The sequence below is a fragment of the Trachypithecus francoisi genome, unplaced genomic scaffold (assembly GCF_009764315.1).
Source record: "Trachypithecus francoisi isolate TF-2019V2 unplaced genomic scaffold, Tfra_2.0 Lachesis_group6, whole genome shotgun sequence".
In the NCBI taxonomy this organism is placed as follows: domain Eukaryota; kingdom Metazoa; phylum Chordata; class Mammalia; order Primates; family Cercopithecidae; genus Trachypithecus; species Trachypithecus francoisi.
In genome coordinates this window covers 70,869,804-70,895,794 of record NW_022681471.1, presented here as the reverse complement: position 1 = coordinate 70,895,794, position 25,991 = coordinate 70,869,804, and the positions used below count along the sequence as shown (strand labels likewise).

Below are 25,991 nucleotides of genomic sequence, written 5' to 3'. Positions count from 1 at the left end.
TGCCAGAAAGGGTCTCCCGCCTGGTGACTTCCTGTCATCTCCACTGCTCACCTCCTGGGGAGCAGGAAAGAGAGGGGCTTCAAGCACTCAGCTTTGGAGCACAAAAGCCACCCCTTTCCTTTTTGGGGAGATGGGAGAGAAGGTTAGTTGCAGAGGCTGAGAGGGAGCAAAGGAGACATTTGCATTTCTCGGCAAAAATGCTCTGATCCCTGACTTCCCCGTTGGCTCCAGCAGAGCTCAGAGCTCTCCGCTGAACTCTTATCTCCAACTTGGCAACTAGACCGCGAGCTTGCGAAGCGAGGAGAGGACCGGGATGGTCACCTACCGAGAACCTCTGTGCGCCAGCACTGGGCCTGGCATGTTCCCCATCCATCATCTCATTTAATTCCCAGGACAGCCCTTTGAGGTAGGTTTACCAAAGGTGAAACAGAGCCTCGGGGAATTGCCCAAGTTCACATAGCCACGTGGCTGAGTGTTTGAATCTGGGTCAGGCTGGCTGCAAAGTTTCTACCCTCAGCCCTAATCCCTGCTGCCTAGGAGCGTAAGGAGCCTGGCTGTCTAGAGTGCAGGTTCAGGGGTCAGTCGGCCTGGGTTTAAATTCCTACTTTGCCATTTGTTAGCGGCGAAGTCTTAGGCCAATGGCTTGATGCTTTGGGCTTCAGTTTTCCCATCTGTTAAATGGAGATAACAATGGTACCTACTCTGTGGGGGTTGCTTAGCCTGGTTGGTGCCCGCAGTGTAGTAAATGGCCAGTAAATGCTGTTATCCTACTGGGCCTTCTGATTATTTTCCTTTCACCTCCCGTCCCTACCTCAGCTCGCACACTTCAGGTTCAGTAATACTTGCTGACTGATTAATTGTAAAACCAGACTGAGAGGGGATGAAGGAGGTCTATAACTCAGGGAGGAGAAGGAGAGAGAAAAATGCAGATTTCTTCTTAAAATCCCACCCTCCAGAACCAAGGACTGCCTGAGCCATATGATAGGAATAAAGTTGGGACCAAAAATGGTGACCACTTTCTACAGGTCAGCCTATAACTTACAGAGTGGTCTCCAGAAACATATGCTCAATATGTGTGTAGAAAAAACTTTAAAAACCACGTTTTTATCAAGAATATTTACAGCAGAATTGTCGATAATAGTGAAAAATGAAAAGGATCCTAAATGTCTATGGTAAGGGAGTGTCCCTTAGTACCTTGACACACACACACACACACACACACAAAACCCTGATTTTGAAACTCTTATTCATAGGAAAATATTCATAACAAAATATGAAATAAAAAATGCTGAGTACAAAGTTGCATAAATATGATGCCAAGCTGCAAGGGCACAAGGGAACAAAATTAAATACTCACTATGTTTCCAATCATGTATGAATATGTACAGAAAGCAACAGTCTGGAAAATACCAAAATGATAACAGTGCCAGTAAAATGGTAGGATTATGAGTGACTTTTTTTCTCTTTTCCCCATATTATGCAACATTATTCTTATAAATAAATATGTTTATAGTTAATAAACTCCATAAACACTATGTTCCCACTTTTGTTAAAATATATGTGTATAGAAAAAAATATCCATAATACCACTGCTCAATTATAATCACTGTTAACACCACACTACTCAATTATAATCACTGTTAACAATTTTTGGTGTTAACAGTGATTATAATTGAGCAGTGAGATTATGGACAATATTTTTATTTTGCTTTTCTTTATTTTTCTGCAATATGATTATATGACTTTCTTACAATTAAGCAGATTCATATTTGAAAAGTACATATCAGAGGGTCCCACTTGGGTTAGAGTATGAATGTAAGTTGAAAAAAATAAGAAGGAAGTATACTAAAATATAACAGTTTTTATGTTAGGTGGTAAGGAATTATGGTATTTCTTTTCTCTTTCTGTAATCTGCTTTTATTATTTTTACAATTAAAATAAAATGTACCTAAAAATAATATATACAATATGATCCCACTTTTGTTAAAAACAAATATGTATATAAAAAAATAATAAACTACTCCAAAATGTGGTAGTCTCTGGGTGGTGAGGTTATGAGTGATTTTTGTTTTCTCCTTCATACATGATTTCTTATTCCAAATTTTCTACAGTCATCTTGTATTAATTTTTAATTGTGAAAAAAGTACAAAGTACTTCAGACTGAAGTTTTTATGGAAAAATGGCATGTCTGGAATTTGCTTTAAAACATTCCAGTTGAAGGTAGGGGGAAGTGGATGGGGGGATATAGAAAAATAGATGATAATTGTTGAAGATGGCTTCATTATAATAGGTTTTGTTTGTTTGTTTGTTTTGAGACAGGGTCACTCTGGCACCCAGGCTGGAGTATAGTGGTGTGATCTTGGCTCACTGCCACCTCTGCCTCCTGGGCTCAAACGATTCTCCCACCTTTGCCTCCAGAGTAGCTGGGACTACATGCGTGTGCCACTATGCCCAGCTAATTTTTTGTGTTTTTGCATTTTTGGTATTTATTTTGTAGAGATGGGGTTTCATGATGTTGCCCAGATCTTGAACTCCTGAGCTTAAGTGATTTGTCTGCGTCGGCCGCCCAAAGTGCTGGGATTACAAGTGTGAGCCACCGCGCTAGCCTATTATGTGTTCTTTACTCACGTACATGTTTTTTAATTTCCATAATAAATTTTTTACAACTATTTTTCACATACATTTTCTCTTTTAATCTTATGCTACTCCTGTGGGGTCAGTTATCTCTATTTTATAGAAAATTGAGATTCAAAGAGGCTAAGTCACTGGACCTGTCACACAACTGGGAGGTGAGACTGGGTCTCCATACTCCAGTTCCAATTCCAAGAGCCCAGGGCTCTTGTACGTATCCCAGTTGCTGCTGCTCTTTAAAATAATTTAAAAAATTAACACTTTGATTATAAATGTAATTGTTCACTGCACAGATTTTGCAGATAACAGAAAAGCACTAGGGGGAACATAATAATCAACCAACTGCATCCTAGTTAACCCTCAGCTGTCTGGCCGTGCAAACTTCATCTCAGTTTCCTCTTACTCCAGAGTATTGTGTGCTGCAGATTCTTCTCAGTAAGAGTGGCTAGTGTTTCCTGATGGGCTATTGAGTGAAGCTGCAACTCTTTGGGGCCCCTGTCACGTGTGGGTTCCTGGGAGATGGTGGGTCCTAACTGCCCTCCCTCCCCTTCCACCCCCGTTATTTCCAGTGTCCCCTTTAGACACTTCAGCCAGCACCACAGTTTTAGGGGAAGTCCTGGTGTCCCTTTTCCTCTTGCTCCATGTGAAGACTCTGCCCAGAAGCCCCTTAGGATCCTGTGAGTCTGCAGCCACTGTGAGTATGCTGTGCCTCCATTTCCCCATCTGGAAGATGCTAGTGAGAATAGCAGATGGGTCAGCCTCTGCCAGGGAGTGATGAGAACGTCTGTAGTGCTTTCCAGCCCCTCGGAGCAAGGTGCTGGAGCCTTCCCGGCTCTGCGCCTGCCCCTGCCAGCCTGAGTGAGCGCCTGGGCGGCTCTGCGCGCCCCTGCCAGCCCCAGTGAGCGCCTGGGCTGGTGCGCTCCGCTGGAGGGAGCGGCCGAATTCCTCTGACCCAGGCCAGCAGGCTTGGACAGGCACTCACTTTTGCTTCTGTGTTTAAAAAAAAAAAAAAAGGAAGAAGAAGAAAACAAGAGAAGACAAGATGAATTGAAGAAGAAGGGGAACAAGATCAGTTACTAGGTGAATGGGCCTGGAGAAACAGAAAATTGAGAAGAGAGCAGAGTGATCACAGGGCATCCTTGGGCACCCCAATCAGCTTCGTAGATTCTAGCCCTGGTTTCCTGTTTACACATGGGGTGGGGGAAGTTTGGAAAGGGCCAAGACTTGGGTCTAGTTGAATTGATTCCCTCCTTGATTTCCTGTTATTTATGCATAATGGGAAAACCGCAAATACACAAACAGCTCAGGCCACCCGGTCTCTTGAATCCTTAGGGGCCATCTTCACAGCTCTGCCCACTCCAGCCCTCAGGGATGTCATTCCAGTGTATGCCCCTTCTCTGTGCCCCCTTCTGGCATTCAACTTCATAAGAACCCTAGCCAGTCAAGGCTATCATCCCCATTTTAGGGAGAAGGGCATCGAGGCACAGTGAGGGGAAACAAGCCTAAGATGACACAAAGGGTTAAGTGGCAGAGCTGGGATTCACAGCCAGGTCTGACTCACTCCTGAGGCCAAACATTCCCCACTAGGCTACCCTGTTATCGGTACAACCCTGTTATCAGTGTCTATGCTTTTCTTTCTTCTAGAATGGATGGTTCACCACATCCATTGCAGTAAGTAGTCAACACATATGGCCAGAATGGATGCGTGGCCCAGATCTAGGGAGAGCTCTTGAGGGAGAAGCCCAGTTAGGGGCTGGGGCAGCAATCTCCAGGGATGAGGTGCAGGTGGGAGAGGACAGCAGCAGAGATAACTCTGAAAACTTTACCCAGGGAGAAGTCCGGGGTTCAAAGGCAGGGAGGGAGAGAGGTGCTGGTGGGGAGGAGAAAGAGAAGCAGCAGGCAGGCCTGGCCCTGGGCTGTTCGGGTGTCAGCAGTGAGGCTGGAGGCCTTGGGAAGGTGTGAGGCTTTGTGGGGGAAGAGAAACTCTGCTTTAAGCATGTTTAGTTTAAGCTGTTGGCAGAACATCCAAGTGGAAATAGCTCACACACAGCCAGGAATATAGGACTGGAAAGAAAGTGAGGTTGTGTCAAAAAGAGCAATCGGCAGGATGACTTTCAGCCAAACTGTGGGGAACTTTCCCCTGCCTCTCTCCATGGCACAGAGAGGGGCTTTCTCCTCGAGGGGCCTGGGGGACAGTGGCTTTTCATTGTAGCCATGCCTCTCCCCTCTCCAGTCCCTCCAGCTCAGCACAATCATGGACACGTGCTTCAAATCTCTAAAGGGCAGTGTGAGAGGATCTCAGTCCATAAATTTCCCCATGCCAGGGAGTGACAGGGGCCTCATCTCACGTTGCTAAATACATTTGGCTAGGCCTCAAGCATGCCAGGCCTTCCCTGGTTTCACTTTAGCTTCTAGAACACAGGCCTTTGGGGTCTTGTTTGCTCTCCTTTTTTGGCGACACGCCATTGTCAGGCCAGCACAGTGTCTCCCAGCTGACTTTATCCTTAAAAAGGTGAGGCCACTTCAGTCTGGCCCTGCTCCCTGCAACAGGAGGCTGAAACTGCTCCCTTGGCCTAAGACCTGAGAGATTTTACAGCCCTTTGCCCTGAGTCTCATCTCCACGCTACCAGCATCTCCCTGGACTCCCCTTTCCTGGGGCCCAGCTCTCCTAGCCTCCCAATCTCATCTCAGCTGAGGCCTCACACTTCCATTCATCCATGGATCCCACTTTGCCCTTAGTCAGAGTCTCCACTGGCATGGAGAAGTCTCCCAGCTTGGACCACTGGTCCCTATTGCTTCTCTTGGCCCTTAACTTTGGGGCTGGGGGGCTGGCCCAGACAAACATGGCTGAGTGAACGTGGTTAGGAGTCATTTCGCATGCACAAACTGTGGGACTGGAAATATTTCCATGGACCCCCACAGCCACAGAGACTTGTCCCGCTGAGGACAAGATCAGTGTTGGAGATGGATTGAGGATCTGGGGTATCTCAGGGGATCAAGGTGCAGACTCTGCTGCCAGGCAAGCCGAGAGGACCACAGGCCTGGTTATACAAGGTAACACTTTCCTGCCTAGAGCAGGGAGAGTGCCTCAGCTAGCACATACAGTCTGCTTGTACTATTACAAAAGGCGCCTCCTCTGGGAGGAGCATTAGAACCAGGTGCTGCTTCCTCTGGGCTTTGCACAACTCTCACCCCTGGGCCCATGGCTTTGCAAGAGGAACACAAGCTGAATTTCAGGGCACAACTTGCACAAACAGACTTTGAGGCCTTGCAAAGAGATGAGTCTGGGTCACCACATGGCTTGCTTAGGTTCCTGCAGTGGCCACCTCAAGGGAGTATTCTTTCTACTAGCTCTAAATAATAACATCAGTGGGAATGGTCACTGAACATTTATTAGGTGACAGATCCTCTCTGTTCTTAGTGCTCTGTGCTTATTCTCTCATTAAATCCCCCAACAACCTCAGGTGTTAGGTCAGTACTATTATTACCTCATCTGTATTTTACTGATAGGGAAATTGAGGCACAGAGATATTAGGCAGCTTGACAAGGTTATACACCTTGTATGTTTTGGGCCAAGAATCTTAACCAGGCTGACTGGCCCCAGAGCCTCTGCTGGTGACCACTGGGCCTCACTGTCCCTTAAGTAACACCCATTGCCAGTAAGGACCTGCCCCTTATAGTTCATAAGGGCCTTTCCCATCCATGAGCAAAGTCAATTCTCACACGGCTTCCTCACTCCTTGGAATGTTGTCTCTGTTACTATCAGGTCTTCCCTGATGACTTTTTCTGTTTTGTGTGGGGTGATGGAGTCTCACTCTGTCACCCAGGCTGGAGTGCAGTGGCGCCATCTCTGCTCACTGCAACTCCGCCTCCTGGGTTCAAGCAATTCTCCTGCTCTGCCTCCCGAGTAGCTGCTATCACAGGTGCGCACCACCGTGCCCAGCTAATTTTTTGTATTTTTAGTAGAGATGGGGTTTCACCATGTTGGCCTGACTGGTCTTGAACTCCTGACATCAAGTGATCCACCCACCTTGGCCTAGTGTTGGGATTACAGGCATGAGCCACAGTGCCCGGCTCCTGATCACATCTTATAGATGAAGGAAGGATGCTTGGAGAGGTGAGATGGCCTTGCTGAGGTCAGACAGCTAGCAAGTGAGGATGCTGCCATTTTAATCCGTTCTTCTGGGTTCAGTCTTTCTTTCCCAATCTGTGACTGTGTACCCCATCTCCTTGCCCTCAGGTTCTCACCTTTCCTCAAAACTGAATGTCAGAGCTGGTAGGACTGGAGAGATGACCTTATCCAACTTGTCACTCACTGTTACAGAATAGAAAGTTAGTGCTGTATTGATACCTGGATGGATTGGAGTCAGGGTAAAAAAGACAGACCTGAGCAGAAAGAAATGTATTCAATGCGAGAGAAGGAGAACCAATCAGAGGGAGAGAAAGATAACAATGGGGGGGCATGGGGGAGGTGGAGGGAAAGAATACGCAGAAGCCTGGAAGAAAACAAGGTAAGGAAAGAAATCAAATGAGAAAGAAAAAGGCCCAAAGTGGGGTGAAGGCATAAGTGACCAGCCATCTGGAAGCAGCACTGAGCTCGGCGGGGGCGTGTGTTTGTGAAGCAGGGGAGCTGGACCGACAGGTGCGAGGGCCCAGCTGCAGCCAGCCAGGAGCTGTCCAGGCCCAGCGCCCAACCGGAAAGAAGGCATGGCCCCCGCAAGAGACTTCTCAAGGGAGATTTTGGCTGCAGGAATACGGGGAGGAAACTGCCCTCTTCTAGAGGCAGAGTAGACCCTCAGCAGGTCCAAGGTGGGGAGGCTTGCCTCTGAAGAGCTCCTGGGGTTCCAGGGGAGGAAAGTTCCCATGGCCTTTCTTTGCACTTGCATTTTTTTTTTCAAGTCTCTCCCAAGTGTGACCTTTGAGTCTGGAATATGGATGATGCTCTGCTGTGTTTGTGTCTCAGGCTGCCTCGTCCTGGCCTTGAATGGTCCGAGGGGATTAGTAAATGCCAATTCGTGCTACCAACAGCTGAAACCCAACAGGAATAGGTAGGGAGGGGGAAAGGGCTGCCAGACCCGACTGGCCACTCTCCCTCTCAGCTCCAGCTGTGGCCTAGTCTGATAGTGAGAGCACAGGGCTCCACCATCAAACTGACCCTGGTTCAAGTCCTGAGGCTGCCACTTCCTAGCTTTGTCTTTGGGCAAGTGACTTTGGCTCTTTGGGCCTCAGTTTCCTTACATGTCAGGGGAAATAGGAATGCCTACGTCATGAGGTTGTGCCAGGTTGAATGACATAACGTCTATGCTATAAACTCTCAAGTGCTGTACACATGTAAGTAATTACTCTTCCCTGACTCCTCTTCCCTGCTGCTTGGGGGATGGAGTCAGCCTTTCAATCTGAGTCCAGTTCCAAGCCTGACTTCACCTCTTTGGCCCTGTTTTCCTCATTGTCACATATGACTATGTGGGAAGTCAGGCCTCCCTGACCCACCGGGGTGGGCTCAGGGCTGGCTGTTCTTCCCACACCGTTTTTCATTCAGGCCACAAATGTGAGCTGAGCCCCTACATGGCCCTTCTTCGGTCACCAAGGCCTCAGAGGGACCAAGGCACCACCTAAACCCTCAAGGAGTTCCCAATATAGTGTGGGAGATAGAAAAGCAGACCTTAAAATGAAGTGCGAGACAGGAGGTGACATCTGAGCTGAGGATCAGCATTCCCCAGGTATTGGGGACAGCATGGACAAAGGTGCTGAAGGGAACTAGGAAACAGCACAGGATGGGATCCGTGAGTTTGCAGGAGCCGGACTTGGATGCCACATTAAGAACTTCAGTGTTGGCCGGGCGCGGTGGCTCAAGCCTGTAATCCCAGCACTTTGGGAGGCTGAGACGGGCGGATCACGAGGTCAGGAGATCGAGACCATCCTGGCTAACACGGTGAAACCCCGTCTCTACTAAAAAAAAAAAAAACCACTAGCCGGCGAGGTGGCGGGCGCCTGTAGTCCCAGCTACTCGGGAGGCTGAGGCAGGAGAATGGCGTAAACCCAGGAGGCGAGCTTGCAGTGAGCCGAGATCGCGCCACTGCACTCCAGCCTGGGCGACACAGCGAAACTCCGTCTCAAAAAAAAAAAAGAAATTCAGTGTTTATATTGTGGTCACTAAAGGTGATGTGGGCAGATAAGCGTGGAGCCTGTACAGTCGGTTACTCTGTAAAGCATGCTCATTGCCTCAACTTTCTCTCTCCATCTTCCATCCCCACCAGTGAGCAAGCGAACTAGCTGTAGGCTTCCTGGAGGGCTCCCAGGTCTCTGCCCTGAACATGGCCCCATAAGGGCTCTTGATCCCCCTGTTTCCCTGCACATTTTCCCAAACTCAGTAAATGGCACCTCTGTTCACCCAGTTTCTCAGGCCCAAAACCTTGCTTTCATCTTTTTCTTTCTCTCTCCCCCTAGATCCAACTGATGAGCAAATTCTGTTGGCTGTTTCTGAAATACAGCCAGAGACCAGGTGCATTGGCTCACTTCAGTAATCCTAACACTTAGGGAGGCTGAGGCAGGAGGACTGCTCAAGGCCAGGAGTTGGAGACCAGCCTGGGCAATGTAGCAAGACCCGGGCTGTAAAAAATAAAAATAAAAGAATCAACAAGGCACAGTGGCTCTTGCCTATAGTCCTAGCTACTCAAGAGGCTGAGGAAAAAGAAACACTTGAGCCCAAGAGTTCAAGGTTACAGTGAGCTGTGATCACACCACTGCACGCCAGTCTCGGTGACAGAGCGAGACCCTGTCTCTAAAAAAATTTTTTTAAATGCAGCCAAAATCCAAACCACTCCTCACCACTTCCATAGCCACTACCCTGGCCTGAGTCACTCTCATCTCTTCCCTGTAGCCACCCTCTGACCAGTCCCTTTGCTCTCTAGCCTCTGGCCCCTGTTCCTCGCACAGCAGCCAGAGGGGTCCTGTCCCCTCTGCTCAGGAGTGTCGAATGGCTCTCCATCCCATGCAGGGTAAAAGCCAAAGTTCTTACAGTGGCCCACATCACCTGATCCTTCCTACTTCTCAACACTCATTTCCTCCTACTCTACCCTCGTTCCCTCAGCTTCATGCACATTGGCCTCGCCATTTCTTGGATATGACAAGGCAGTTCCTATCTCATGCTCTTTGCATTTGCTGTTCCCTCTGCCTGGGACACTCTTTCCCTGATGGCCACCTGGCTAGCCATTCAGGTTTTTGCTCACTGTCACCTCCTCAAATGGGCCTTCCTTGGGCACCCTTTGTAACATAGCCCTGTCCCACTCAACTTTTATCTTGTTTGATTTTCTCCATAGTACTTACCACTGCTTGCCATATTGTATTTATTCTCTGTCTCTCCAACTAAAGTGAACACTCCATGAGAGCAGAGATTTTGTTTTTTGAGACAGGATCTCGCTCCATTGCCCAGGCTAGAGTGCAGTGGTGTGATCACGGCTCACCACGGCCTGTACCTCCTTGACACAAGCATTCTCCCACCTTAGCCTCTCGAGTAGCTGGGACTATAAGCATGTACCACCATACCCGGCTAATATCTTTTAAATTTTATTGTAGAGATGGGTCTTGCTATGTTGCCCAGGCTGGTCTTGAATTCCTGGGCTCAAACAATTCTCCCCGTCAGTCTCCCAAAGTGCTGGGATTATAGGCACGAGCTACTATACCCTCTATCCTTTTAAGCCTCTGGTAACCCCAGACCGTGCTATGGGGCTAACTGGTGGGCGCCTTTGGAGAAGCGTTCCAGTCTGGCAAGAAAGCTGCAGAGTAGTGAGTTGTGCCCACCAGCCTGGGAGTGGAGTGGCCTGGAGAGGATGGCCACAGTGTGGAGGGGAGGAAGGGCAGATGAAAAGTGCTGGATACAGGGCATTAGTAGGCCTAAGAAATGGCAGTACCCATCCACTGTCCCCACCAGTCTACAGCTGTGATTTTGTGGTTTCTCTTCAGCCTGTCTCCTTTCACATACACATATGCACATTAGTACCACTCCCCAGCTCACCCCTCATTCCCACTCTTATTCTGCCTTTATCTTTACTTTCAGCTTGTGCAAACCCATGCCCTCCATGCTGCCCACAGTGTGATTCCCAACAGGGAATTTTTTGTTGTTGTTGTTTTGTTTATGAGATAGAGTCTCGCACTGTCGCTCGAGCTGGAGTGCAATGGTGTGATCTGGCTCACTGTAGCCTCTGCCTCCCGGGTTAAAGCAATTCTCCTGCCTCAGTCTCCTGAGTAGCTGGGATTACAGGCATGTGCCACCATGCCCGGCTAATTTGTTGTATTTTTAGTAGAGACGGGGTTTCACTGTGTTGGCCAGGTTGGTCTCGAACTCCTGATCTCATGATCCGCCCACCTCGGCCTCCCAAAGTGCTGGAATTACAGGCCTGAGCCACCACGCCCAGCCCCAACAGGGATTTCAAAAGACATTTAGGTAGCTTTTGGGGGAAGATACGTTAGGATTGCACTGTATGTCTAGCGTTAGCCTGAGCCCCTGGGAAAATTAGGATGGGCTCATAGTCACTGCTATTCCCTTTAATTCCTCCCAGCATTTACTGAGGTCCTACTACATGTCTGTCATGAGTGCTGGACCTGAAGAGATGGGAAAGGTCAATGAGTGTTGTCAAAGAGTCAGGTAACTAAATAATAACTTACTATTAAGCATCTAAAACATGCCCATCTCACTAATAAAACAAAATAAATGAAAATTCAAGCAAGGAGATATTTTACTTTTTAGGTGGAAAAGATGAAGTTGTAGGGAGGGTGTGGGGGCAGCCACATTCACACAGCTTTAGTGGGCTGTGAATTGGGACAACACTTCCGGGAATCAAAACCCATCATCTCTTTTGTTTGTTTAGGTTACATGCCCTTTGATCCAGCAGTTTCACTTCTACAAATTTATCATGAGGAAATAATGCAACGAATGTGCAAGGGTATAGGTAAGAGGATCTTCACTGCAATTTTTTTTGAGGTGAATCGCACACAATGGAAAATTAACAGTTTTACCCAGTACAAAGAAAAGATAAATGTTTGAGGTGATGGATGTTCCAGTTCCCCTAATTTGATCGTTACACATTGTAGACAGGTATCAAAATATCACACATACCTCCAAAATATGTATGACTTTTATACATCAATTAAAACATAAAAAAGTAAATTAAACCATTTTGAAGTGAAAATTCGGTGGCATTTGGTACATTCACAATGTTGTGTAATCACCACTGCTATCTGGTTCCAAAACATTTTCATTACTCTAAAACAAAACCTGTACCCTTTAAGCAGTCACTCCCAATTTTCCCCTCTGCCCAGGCCCTGGTAACAACCAATCTGCTCTCTGTCTTTATGAATTTGCTTATTCCGGGGGTTTCATGTAAATAGAACTATACAATACGTGACCTTTTATGCCTGGCTTCTTTCACTTAGCATAATGTTTCTAAGTACTGTATCAAGTATCAGTGCTCCATTCCCTTTTAAGGCTGAATAATATCCCCTTGTACGCATATGTCACAATTGGTTTATCCATTCATCCATTGATGGGCATTTATTAGAAGATTGTGGCATTTATTTCGCTACCTTTGGGCTATTGTGAATAGTGCTGCGATGAACATTCATATACAAATATTTCTTTGAATACCTGTTTTTAATTCTTTTGGATATATAGCTAGGAGAGTAATTGCTGGGTCATATGGTAATTCCATGTTTCACTTGTTGAGCAGCTACCAAACTGTTTCCCACTGCGGCTGCACCATTTTACATTCCCACACCAAGGTACAAGGATTCCAGTTTTGTACATGCTCATCAACACTTGTATTTTCTGTCTTGATTATAGTGATCCAAATAGGTATAAGCTGACAAGTGATTGCGGTTTTGATTTGCAGTTCCCAAATGACTAAATGATGTTGAGCATCTTTTCATGTGCTTGTTGCCCATTTGAATATCTTCTTTGCAGAAATGTCTAATCAAGTTCTTTGCCTTTTTTTTTTTTTTTTTTGAGACAGTGTCTTACTCTGTTGCCCAGGCTGGAGTGCAGTGGTGTGATCATGGCTCAGTACAGCCTCGACCTCCTGGGCTCAAGCGATCCTCCTGCCTCAGCCTCCTGAGTAGCTGGGACTACAGGCGCAGGCCACCAAGCCTGGCTAATTTTTGTTTTTTTTTTTTTTTTTTTTTTTTTGTAGAGACAGGGTCTCGCTGTGTTCATCAGCTGATCTTGAAATCCTGGGCTCAAGAGATCCTCCTGCCTTGCCTCCAGAAGTGCTGGCCTCTTTCACCTTCTTCATAATGTTCGCTGCAGCAAAAAGGTTTTAACTTTGATGAAGTCTAATTATCTATTTTTTTTTCTTTTTTTTGAGACAGAGTCTCACTCTGTTGCCAAGTCTGGAGTGCAGTGGCACAATCTCGGCTCACTACAACCTCTGCTTCCAGGTTCAAGCGATTCTCCTGACTCAGCCTCCTGAGTAGCTGGAATTACAGGTGTGCACTACCACACCTGGCTAATTTTTGTTTTTTTTTTTTTTTTTTTTTTTGTAGAGACAGGGTCTCGCTGTGTTCATCAGGCTGATCTTGAAATCCTGGGCTCAAGAGATCCTCCTGCCTTGGCCTCCAGAAGTGCTGGCCTCTTTCACCTTCTTCATAATGTTCGCTGCAGCAAAAAAGGTTTTAACTTTGATGAAGTCTAATTTATCTATTTTTTTTTCTTTTTTTTGAGACAGAGTCTCACTCTGTTGCCAAGTCTGGAGTGCAGTGGCACAATCTCGGCTCACTACAACCTCTGCTTCCAGGTTCAAGCGATTCTCCTGACTCAGCCTCCTGAGTAGCTGGAATTACAGGTGTGCACTACCACACCTGGCTAATTTTTTTGTATTTTTAGTAGAGACGGAGGTCTCACCAGGTTGGACAGGCTGGTCTCAAACTCCTGACCTCTGGTGATCTGCCCACCTCAGCCACCAAAAGTGCTGGGATTACAGGCATGAGCCACTTCACCTGGCAGTCTAATTTATCTGTTTCTCCTTTTGTTGCTCGTGCTTTTGGTGTCATAGCTAAGAATCCATTACCAAATCCAAGGTCATGATCTACTCCCATGTTTTCTTCTAAGCATTTCATAGTTTTATCTAATACATTTAGGTCTTTGATCCATTTGAACTCATTTTTGTGTATAGTATGAGATAGTTTCAACTTCATTCTTTTTTTTTTTTCTGAGATGGAGTCTAGCTCTGTTGTCCAGGCTGGAGTGCAGTGGCATGATCTTGGCTCACTGCAACCTCCACCTCCCAGATTCAAGTGATTGTCCTGCCTCAGCCTCCTGAGTAGCTGGGATTACAGGTGCACACCACCACGCCCAGCTAACTTCATTCTTTTGCATGTTGAAATCCAGTTGTCTCAGCACCATTTGTTGAAGAGACTTCTTTTTCCCCATTGAATGGACTTGGCATCTCTGTCCAAAATCAATTGACCATAGGTGTATTTCTGTACTTTCAATTCTGTTCCTTTGTACCTATATGTCTGTACTTATGCCAGTAACACACTGTTTTGATTACTATAGCTTTGTGGTGAGTTTTGAAATAGGGAATCATGAGTCCTCCAACTTTGTTCTTTTTTGGAATGTTTTTGCTATTTGGGGTCTCTTGAAACTCTATATGAATTTCAGGATGGATTTTTCTATGTCTGCAAAAGAGTCTTTGGGATTTTCATAGGAATTGCATTCAATCTGTAGATCGTTTTTTTTTTTTTTTTGAGACGGAGTCTCACTCTGTCGCCGGGCTGGAGTGTAGTGGCCGGATCTCAGCTCACTGCAAGCTCCGCCTCCCGGGTTCACGCCATTCTCCTGCCTCAGCCTCCCGAGTAGCTGGGACTACAGGCGCCCACCACCTCGTCCGGCTATTTTTTTTTTTTTTGTATTTTTAGTAGAGACGGGGTTTCACAGTGTTAGCCAGGATGGTCTCGATCTCCTGACCTCGTGATCCGCCCGTCTCGGCCTCCCAAAGTGCTGGGATTACAGGCTTGAGCCACCGCGCCTGGCCTGTAGATCGTTTTGAGTAGTATTGACACCATACAATATTAAGTCTTTCAATCTATGAACACAGATGTTTCCATTTATCTGTGCCTTCTTTAATTTCTCTCAGCAACATTTTATAGTTTCAGTGTACAAGTTTTTTGCCTCCTTGGCTAAGTTTATTTCTAGATATTTTATTCTTTGGATGTTATTGTAAATATAACTGTTTTCATTTTCTTTTTTTTTTTTTTTTTTTTGAGATGGAGTCTCACTCTGTTGCCCAGGCTGGAGTGCAGTGGCACAATCTCGGCTGCAAACCGCGCCGCCTCCTGGGTTCAAGTGATTCTCCTGCTTCAGCATCCCAAGTAGCTGGGACTGCAGGTGCGTGCCACCACGCCTGGCTACTTTTTTGTATTTTTAGTAGAGACGGAGTTTCACTGTGTTAGCCAAGATGGTCTCCATCTCCTGACCTCATGATCTGCCCACCTCGGCCTCCCAAAGTGCTGGGATTATAGGCATGAGCCACTGCTCCTGGCCAGAACTGTTTTCTTAATTTCCTTTTCAGATTATTCATTGTTGATGTATAGAAACACAACTGATTTTTGTTTGTTAAATTTGTACCCTGCTACTTTGCTGAATTCATTTATTAGCTCTAGCGGTTGTTGTTGTTGTGCAGTGTTTTTATTCGTAAGGAAAATTGAGAAAATTCTGAATGTTGAGCGATAGGGGACAGGTTAAACAAATTTTGAAACATCCATATAATAGGATCATTTCAAGCATCAGGTGGCCTTCCTTTTTGGTATGTCTGGTATATGTTATAATGGAAGATGAATAAAGTAACTGTTTCTAGATTGATATGGAAAGCTGTCCATGGCACATAATTAAGTGAAAGAAAAATCACGTTGCAGAACAGTTTCATTTCATTTACATAAAAGTCAAATAGTCACATATGCATAATGCCAGCTCCATTGAGACAGAGACCGTTGTCTATTTGTACACAGATGTAACCCTAGTGCCTGGCACACTGCATGGCACGTAGTAGGTGCTCAATAATATTTATGGAGCAAATGAAAAAAAGTCTGGAAAGAAAAATACTAAATTGCCAATAGTGGTTATCACTGAAGTATAGGATATGAGGGAACCATTATCTGTATTATTTGAAAGTTTTTACCTGAAGCATATATTGGGGGAAATATTTCATTACACACACACACACACACACACACACACACACACACACATTCCTTACCAAGTAAGTGGTTAGGAGAAAGCACAGTGGGCCAAAGGAGGAAGGTGCCAGGACTCCATCTGAGGTAAACAACTGGGCCTTGTCAGGCTCCTTATTATTTATTTATTTATTTGTCCGCACAGTAGCCAGAGTGAGCTTTTCAGAATGCAAATCTGATCAGACCACTCCTTGGCTTAAAACTCTGATGGCTTCCTTACCTGCAGACTCAAGCCCAGCCCCCCCAACTGGCATAGGAAGCCCTTTGTGATCTAGTTCCTGCTATCTTTACTTGCATCAACTCACCAATATAGATTTTAATGTTTTATTATGAAAATTTAAAAACCACAAAACCAGAGAGACTGTATAATCAACTCCCATATGTTCATTCAATCCACTTTAACAGTGATCAACATTTTCAAATTTTCTTTCACCCACGTCCCCCTCCCTCCCCACCCTCCATATACATTTTCCTCCTCTGGAGTATCCAGATGCAGTTCACCTGTAAATACATCTCTTTATCTCTCTATAAGATGAGGGTATAAAATATATATGTATATAACCACCATGCTGCTATTGTAAACTTAACAAAATTATCAATAATTTCTTCACATAACCTGTCCAGTGTTCCCTCATTGTTTTAATAACATCTTTTTACAGTTGGTTTGCTTGGATACTGTCAAATATCCTGTGTTCCAGCGACACCAAGCTGCTTATTGCTTCCCTAAATTTCATGTGTCTTCTTGCCTTCATGTATTCCAGTCCCTTTGCCTGGAATGCTTCCTCCCATGCCTGGCCCTAGATTCAGCTTGAGTGTCACCACTTACTTGTAGCCTTCATGGTTGCCCCAGTCTAGATTGCCTGTCTCCTCCTCTGTGTTAGTAATACCCAGAATAAGGCATTGCTTTGTCTTATTACATAGTTCTACCATTCTCTAAGTATGTATTGAGAGAGAGAGAGAGAGGAGAGAGAGAGAGAGAGAGAGAATGATAAATGATAGATGGTATCTGGGGATTGCCAGGGCAAGGTGGCTGCTTTAGTTAGGGTAAGGTGGTCACAGTATTATTATTATACTTATTTATTTATTTATTTAATTTTTTTGAGATGGAGTCTTGCTCCCGTCGAGCAGGCTGGAGTGCAGTGGCGCGATCTTGGATCACTGCGACCTCCACCTCCCGGGTTCAAGCGATTCTCCTTCCTCAGTGTCCCCAGTAGCTAGGATTACAGGCGTGCGCCATCACGCCCAGCTAATTTTTGTATTTTTAGTAGAGACGGGGTTTAGCCATGTTGGCCAGGCTGTTCTTGAACTCCTGACCTCAGGTGATCCACCCTCCTCGGCCTCCCAAAGTGCTGGGATTACAGGCGTGAGCCACCACACTGGCTTTTTTTTTTTTTTTTTGAGACAGAGTCTAACTCTGTCACTCAGGCTAGAGTGCAGTGACACAATCTTGGCTCACTGCAACCTCCATCTCTTGGGTTCAAGCGATTCTCCTGCCTCAGCCTCCTGAGTAACTGATGATTACAAGCATGCGCCACCAGGCCTGGCTAAATTTTTGTATTTTTAGTAGATACGGGGTTTTGCTGTGTTGGCCAGGTTGGTCTTGAAGTCCTGACCTCAGGTGAACCACCAACCTCTGCCTCCAAAGTGCTGGGATTACATGAGTGAACCACCACATCCAGCCATATTATTATTATTTTTTGAGACAGGGTCTCACTGCATTGCCCAGGCTGGAGTGCAGTGGTGCAATCATGGCTCACTGCTGCCTCGACCTCGAGGGCTCAAGGCATCCTCCTGCCTCAGCCTCCTGAGTAGTTGGCACTACAGGCATGTGCCACCACGCCCAGCTCATTTTTGTATTTTTAGTAGAGACAGGGTTTTACCATGTTAGCCAGGCTGGTATGGAACTCCTGGGCTCAAGCAATCGTCCCACCTCGGCCCCTCGAAGTGTTGGGATTACTGATGTGAGCCTCTGGGCCTGGCCCTAGGATATTAATTGAGTCGGAGAACAGAATGAGGAGAAGGAGCCAGTCTAGGGAAGACTGGAGCATTCCAAGCAGGACTAGCATGTGCATAGATCATGAGGTGAGGGGCCCCTGCCTTAGACAGCTCTATTTATGTCTGCCTTTACCTCTACATCTGTAGATCTCATCCTTTTTGTAATCACAAAACTCCTTTGAGTGTTGAGAATCTGATAATAGCTATGGCTCCGTGCCCCAAAAAAACGTACATATGCACAGTCACAAAAATTTGCATACCATTTCCGTAATTCCTGAAGCCAGGGAACCCCAGGAAGTTTCCTTACCCAGAATGCGTTCACATTTAGGGCAAGAACAGTGTCTACTACTAATATGTAGCATGTGCTCTACTACGTGCTTTTCTGCATTACCTCTTTGGTCCCTCACAACCACCCCCATGAGGTAAGTACAGGTAAGTGTTGCTGTTTGATAGACAAGGAGACTAAGGCTCAGAGAGAGGGAGTTACTTGGCCAAGGTCACACAGGTAGTAAGTGACAGGGAGAGGCTTAAACCCAGGCAGTCTGAGGCTGAAGTGCATGTGTTGTATGCCAAGGCACTACCGGTCAGTTTTGGGCCCAGCACTGAGCAGGAGGTTTGGGGACCTTCCCCTGGCAAATGCAGAGAAGGAGGAGCTGCAGGAACCTTCTGTATAGGGGCTTAGAGATGTCAAAACACACTTGTCTATGTGGTTGTTTTCTTTCCTTCTTCTGCTTTTCTCTTCCTCCTTCTTTTCCTTCTCCTCTTCCTCTTTGTCCTTTTTTTGTTGAATGACAATATTTGATATTCTTATAAAGAAGTCTTTCTGCCTTAGAAAGAGTCTCTTAAATATATTATTAGAAATATACTACTACTGCTGTCTTGTGACAGCAAACATTGAATGCAGCAGAGGCAGATCCATCCTCCCCAGAGGTAAACTGGCTTGGGAATTTTCCATTGACTTAAAAAAAAATGTTATGCGTTCACTTTTTTGGGACCAGGTAATACAGTCACAAAAGTTTCAAAACTCAAAAGGTACAAAAAGGAACTGAGTGCAGGTTGCCCTCACTCGCCACTTGCCACCTGGTTCCCTTGCCCGGAGGCAACTGAGGTGTCCCAGTTTCTTGTGTATTTTCCCAAAGGTGTTTTATGCAAATATATGCATATCCAATATAGATATTCTTTTTTAAATGGTTATTTTCTTACCCCTTGAGTTGGAGACAGTCTAAACTTCTCTCTTGAGCTCTTTGGCCCTTGCGAGTGCCCTGGAGACAGAGGGGACTGGTGAGTTTCCTATAAGCACTGGGTTTTCCTCAGAGGTGAGCCTTCCCTGGCCCATTTCCAAGGCAGGCCCTCCTGTCCAGAATACTTTACACTCTTTTCAAAGTGCTTCCACCTCTGGTAATTCATCAACCACTCACAATAGCCCATGAGGTGCAAGAATTATTCATCCCATTTTATGGGTAGGGAAACAGACTCAGAAAGGTCAGGTAACTTGCTGAAAAGCACACAAACGAATGAATGCTGCTGTATGGTGAGGGCCCAGAAGCAGCATGTGGCTTGGTCCAGCTTGGGCTTTGGAAGCAATAAGAAAGTTGCTTACTTCAAAGTCACAGTTTAAAAATATTCTAGTGGCACTAGTGTGGGACAGTGGAAAAAGTAAGGGAATTTGCAGTTCCAGCCCGGTTTTGCTTCCTGGCTCTGCCACCTAAAAAGGAGCATGTTACTTCATCATTCTTAGCCTCAGTTTTCTAATCTATAGAGTGGGGATGAGAATACCCACCAGCAGGGTGGCTAGTGATGCACAAGTGAAAATGATCTGTAAAATGGGGCATATGCAAATGCTGGCTTTGCCATTGTTATTGTAGTTATTGTGGCTGCTCCCTTGCAGACACAAGGGGTGGGCGGTGGCGGGATCAGCAGCAATTTCCCAAAGGAAGACAGGCAGGCTTATGGTGGGGACAAATTTGCCCCGCCCTCAGCCACTAATCTAAAAAGCCTCCCCCTCCCCCACATCCCCTCTCCGCCCCCGCCCCTGCTGATCGGTCTTCCAGGCAATTAGAACAGCCCCGGGGCGTGAGCACAAAGTCTTCCTCAGTGGGTGTCTTGAACTGACTTTGATCTGTAACTACCTCCCCAATTCCCCGCGGATCAACTTTTTTTTTTTAGGTTTATGTATTTATTTTTTTCTATTATTAAAGTAAAATGTGCCCACTAGAGAAAACTTGGAAAATACTGAAAAGTAGAAAGAAGAAAAATAAAACTATCCTTATACCTTCCTCCTCCACAAAAGCCCACTTCGGTTAATGTTTTGGTACATTTCCCTTCTGTCTTTTTTTCCTCTATGTGCTTACAATAATTCTGGGAGGAACAACTTTTAATCTGTGTTGCTGGTTTTGTGGACACCATGCCTACCTTGGGGGGTATTTCAATGTTAATTTTGAAATATTGAAAATAATTCCTGCTTTTATCCATGGATTTTTTTTTCCCCCGTAGAATTTTCCACAAGAATCCAATGAGAAGGAATCTTGAAGGCCACTGAGGCGGTGCCCTGTCTTGGGAGCAGGCCCAGCCGCTGGAAGGCCTGGAGTTGGTCAGTTCAGCAGCCTCCTCTGGTACTTGTACGGCCAGAGCTGAGGCAAGAACTGGGGCTCAGACAGGCAGTGCCAGCCTGATGAGGAGAGGCAGTGTGGGCTGCCCAGTGGCAAGAGCTCCCTGGCCTCCTCTGCCACTCTCCCCCACCGGGTAGCATATCTTCCCAGATGTGGCCATTGAAACGAAAATGGGGAACCAATTTGCTATCACTGTTTACCTATTGGCTGCTTCTCAGGGCTGAGGCCTTTACAGGGATTTGACTGACAGCTTTGGGGGTGTGACCCCCTGAGTGGACTGGGATAGGTGACTGGAAACCAGGCTAACAGAGCGTTTGAGATGGCAAGCCTTGGTGAGTGGTCTCTTGCAGGCTGATGGTTCCAGAGCTCCCGTTTGCCTGCTTCCCTGGCCTTCCCTCATCTTGAACTGCGCCATTCAGCCCCCCTTACACACTCTTTTATTCTTTAAAAAAAAAAAAACGCTTTTTTTTAGTATAAGTAAAATTGCTGTTGTTTCTGGCTTACACTGCCCTTAAGCTGAGAGTGTGAGAGTGTATAATTAGAATAGACCAGGAATACTATTTGAAGGGACTGGTATTCCTAGCTGACTAGGTGCCTTGATGCTGTTTATAAAAGCTTGCTTTTCCCATCCCAGGACACATTCAAGGCTTTTTCCACTCCATTCTGCGGAATGCCCTTTCCTGCTTGGAGGCCTAGGGAAATACAGCTCACCCTATGAGGCCCAACTGAAGTATCATCCTCTTAGAGACTGTCTGGGATGCTTCTCTGGCAGGGCGAGTTGCTCCCTCTTTAGTGCTCTCACAGCTCTGGGCTCATGTTGGTAACAGAGCTGGAAACATGTTGGGATCTGCTTCTTTTCCTCCTCCCTTGCCTTGTCTGGGAATTCCTAGACAGCCAGGATGGATGGGGCTGTGTGCTTGTTTCCCATCCCGGTCCCAGTAGTTGAAGGAGCTTCGTAAATATTTGGTAAATAAAATTACAACATCATGACATTTCGTTTTCTCTTCCTCATCTCTCTCATTATCCCCCATTCCCATTTTTCCATGTTGCCAACTCCCCAGAGGTTGCAGTAACACCACACATTACAACTTCCTCCCCCTTTCATTATGTGCCAATTGTCTACACTTGACTGGGAAGCATCCTTTCTATCCATGGAAGTGCTCCTCTTGGATCTGACATGCCAACATGACTTTTCCATCCCTAAATCACTCCCTGGACAGGGACAGCTCCTCCCCAAGATGCCAATAAGCCCCTCTCCATGACTGCAGTGCCAGTATTCCTACCCCAGCATGGACAGCCCCAGTGCAACACAGAGCTTGGCCTTCCGTCCCAAGAACTTGGGCTAGGGACACAGTAGCTCCTCAGACTCTCAGGCTGAGCCAGAGTAGAGACTGGAAGGAACAGGGTTATTCTTAACACTTCAGCGAGAAGAAAAGTTCAGAACTGTGTGTGCTGTCAGTGGCGCTTTACAATGAAGACAATGGGACAAAGAGGTAGGTTTTCAAAGATTTTATTAAAAAAAACAAAGATACATAACACTAAAACACACCAGTGGACTTCTCCCCACCTCCCAGTCTGCTGATCAGTACTCTCTCTCCAGAGCTCCACCTGGATGGTCCTGAGGACCAAACCCTGCCTCTCAGCTGCCTCCTGCCCTATAAACTGGTGACTGCTGTCATCCAGCTTCTGATCTGTTTCATTTAAGACAATAAAAATACTTCCTCCCCAATTCGCTTAAAAATAATTTTCAAAGATTAAAAACTCATGTGTGTGTGTGTGTGTGTGTGGTTTAAATAAGAACTTCAAATGCGGGATATCTCCTCTTCCCCTAGGCCCAGTTGAGGACTCTGGGGTACCTGCCTCTTCACCCCAGGAAGCCAGCTGCCACTTGGTGCCCCTTGGAAATTTTCAGGAAGTAATTTCTTTCAAATTTCCCCTGCAGTCACAAATTCCACAAACTGCTTGCATAAACACGCTGTCTTCATTATAGGCACCACTCCTCAGCTCTGGAAACCTGATCTCTTTCTGTCAACTAGACCACATGCTTCAGATTCCCTGCAAACAGGGGAGAAAACAAAATTCAAAGTCAGGTAATGTATGTGAATTACACCCCAATAGAGCTATTTTTAAAAAAGCACTTATATTTTGGGGCTTGTTCTCTGCTGCTCTTGGAACTCTGTGACCTCACCATAAGGAACAAGACCAGAATAGCTTGCTGGATGATGAGGAACAAATGGCCCAGAGACCCCTGTTACCCAGGCAACCACCAGCCAATTACTGGACATGTGATCGAGGCCTTTGACAGCCAGCTGACTGCAGACATTGGGTGTATTCAGCCTGAACCAGAAGAGCCACCCAGCTGAACTCAGCTCAATTGCCAATCTATAGAGTCATAAGCTAAACAAATGGCTGTTTTAAGTCACACACACACACACCACACACACACACACACACTCTGTCTCTCGTAACACTTTTCAGAGTTCATACTTTACTAACTGCATCAAATCTCATGCTCCCCACCCCCAACTTTTCTTCCTTCCCTTAGCAAGGCATAACCCTCCTAGCATTTTATCTTGTGAGTGCCTGTGAAACACGGATTGGGGGCTTTCCTCTGATCTCAGGCCTAAGAGTCTTTGAGGGAAATGTGATCATTTGAAATCCTACAGGACTGGGCTCTAGGAATGAAAAGTTGCTCACTTTGTCCCTCCATAGTCTTTCCCTTGCCACACTTCCCCAAGTAGAAACACTGGACTCCAAATCCTACTGGCCACTTCTCTGAAACAGAAACAATGCTCCCTGAGGGCAGGGCCTGGCTGTCTTACTTTTGGTTGATCTCCAAAGTCTGGCACAGTGCCTCACTCATAGTAGTTGCTCAGTAAATAGCCGAATGAATGGATGAATGAAAGGAAGGAAAGAAAGAAGAAACAAATCAGAAACAAACTACTTGCTTATCTTTTTGTTTTGTTTGTTTGTTTGTTTTTGTTTTTGTTTTTGAGACAGAGTTTTGCTCTTGTTGCCCAGGCTGTTGTACAATGGCGTGATCTCGGCTCACTGCAATCTCTACCTCCCGGTTCAAGTGATTCTCCTGCATCAGCCTCCTGAGTACCTGGGACTACAGGTGTGTGCCACCATGCCCAGCTAATTTTTGTATTTTTAGTAGAGATGGGGTTTCACCACGTTGGCAGGATGGTCTCGATCTCTTGACCTCGTGATCCACCTGACTCATCCACCCGACTCATCCTCCCAAAGTTCTGGGATTACAGGTGTGCCCGGCCTTGCCTATCTACTTTTATTTTTAATTTTAAATTAATCTGCAGTAAAATCGACATTTGTGCACATGCAGATCTGATTTTAAACATATGTAGAGATTCATGACAGAGAGGAATTCCATAACCCCTCAAATCTTGTGCTATCCTTTTGCAATCACATCTTCCTTTCTCCCCCACCACCTGGCAACCACTGATCTGTTCTCCATCACTGTAGTGTTGTCTTTTTGAGAATGCCATATAAATGGAATCAAACAGTCTGTAACCTTTTAAGATAGGCTTTTTTTTTTTTTTTTACTCAGCATAATGCCTTTGAAATTCATGCAAATTTGTGCATGTATCAATAGAAGTGCATTCCTTTTTTGTACTTACCTTTTACTTTTTTTTTTTTTTTTTTTTTTTTTTTTTTTTTGAGGCGGAGTCTCGCTCTGTCGCCCGACTGGAGTGCAGTGGCCGATCTCAGCTCACTGCAAGCTCCGCCTCCCGAGTTTCCGCCATTCTCCTGCCTCAGCCTCCCGAGTAGCTGGGACTACAGGCGCCCGCCACCTCGCCCGGCTAGTTTTTGTATTTTTAGTAGAGACGGGGTTTCACCGTATTAGCCAGGATGGTCTCGATCTCCTGACCTCGTGATCCGCCCGTCTCGGCCTCCCAAAGTGCTGGGATTACAGGCTTGAGCCACCGCGCCCGGCCACCTTTTACTTTTAACATAATTATAGAATAACAAGAAGTTGCAAAAAAAAAAATAGTGCAGCAAGGTCCCACACACCCTTCCCCAGGTTTCCCCACATGTTAACATCTTACATAATTACTGTTCAATATCCAAGTCAGGAAATTGACATTGGTACAATTCACAGATCTTATTAAGATGTCACTAGTTTTACATGCACTCATTTGTGTGTGTATAAGTGTATAATTCTAGCCGTTTAATCACAAGTGTAGATTCATGTAACCTCAACCACAAGCAAGATACGAAACTATTTTATCACAAAGATTTCCCGCCTCTACCTCCTTTACAGTCACTCCCATCCCTCCTCCCTCACCATCCCTAAGTCCCGACAACCATTCATCTGTTGTCCTTCTCCAAAATTTGGTCATTTTGAGAATGTTATAGAAATAGACTCGTACAGTATATAAACTTTTGAGATAGATAGGTTTTTTTTCACTCAGCATACTGCTCTTAAGATCCATCCAAGTTGTGGTTTGTATCAAGTTTGTTGCTTCTTTTTGCTGAGTAGCACTCCACAGTATGGATGTAGCACAATCTGTTTAACTAGTTATCTGCTGAAGGACACCAGAGTCATTTCCAGTTTTTGTCTATAGAATCAAAGCCACGATGAACATTCACATACAGGTTTTTGTGTGAACATAGTATTCATTTTTTTTCTGGGACAAATGCTCAACAGAGTTATTGCTGGGAGGTATGGTAGTAGCATGGTTAGCTTTATAAGAAATTGCCAAACTGTTTTCCAGACTGGTGGTACCATTTTACATTCCCACCAGCAATGTTTGAGTCATTTAGTTTCTCAGCATCCTTGCTGGCATCTGGTGTTGGTTTTTATTTTGACCATTCTGATAGATGTATAGTGATATCACATTATGATCTCAATTTGCATTTTCCCAATGGCTAATGATGTTGAACATCTTTCCATGTGCTCATTTTCTGTCTGTAAATCCTTTTCATATCTCGTCTTTTGCCTACTTCCTAATTGTTTTTTTTTTTTTTTTCTGTTGAGTTTGGAAAGTTATATATATATATATATATAATTTTTATTTTTTTGAGACAGAGTCTCACTCTGTCACCCAGGCTGGAGTGCAGTGGTGCGATCTCGGCTCACTGCAAACGCTGCCTCCCGGGTTCAAGCGATTCTCCTACCTCAGCCTCCCTAGTAGCTGGGATTACAGGCATGTGCCACCATGCTCGACTAATTTTTGTATTTTTAGTAGAGAGGGGGGTCTCACCATGTTGGCCAAGCTGGTCTCAAACTCCTGACCTCAAATAATTCACCTGCCTCAGCCTCCCAAAGTGCTGGGATTACAGGTGTGAGCCACTGCACCCAGCCCTTTATATATTTTAGATACAAATCTGTTGTTTGATATATGATTTGCAAATATCTCAGTATGTAACTTATCTTTTCATTCTCTTACCAGGGTCTTTTGTAAAGCAGAAGTTGATTTTGATGAGGTCCAATTCCTTATCAATTTTTTTTCTTTTTTCTGATCATGCTTTTGGTGTTTCAACCTCCTGACCTCAAAAAAATCTCTGGAT

At 45.6% G+C, this 25,991-nt stretch overlaps 1 protein-coding gene and 1 long non-coding RNA gene across 2 annotated transcripts in view; both read right to left on the bottom strand.

Moving 5' to 3' along the window:
• Positions 1–21,953: 21,953 nt before the first annotated feature.
• The window catches only part of HDAC8 (histone deacetylase 8), a 263,150-nt gene continuing 259,112 nt past the window's right edge, over positions 21,954–25,991 (bottom strand). Inside the window, 1 exon segment of the mRNA XM_033201381.1 lies at positions 21,954–22,514. Within this exon segment, the coding sequence (XP_033057272.1) occupies positions 22,492–22,514 (23 nt within the window). The 3' untranslated portion in view covers positions 21,954–22,491.
• LOC117078442 lies at positions 24,011–25,527 on the bottom strand. Its single transcript, XR_004434992.1, has 2 exons — positions 24,418–25,527; positions 24,011–24,097 (listed from the first exon to the last, which is right to left on the bottom strand). It is a non-coding gene; the product is annotated as an uncharacterized LOC117078442 (long non-coding RNA).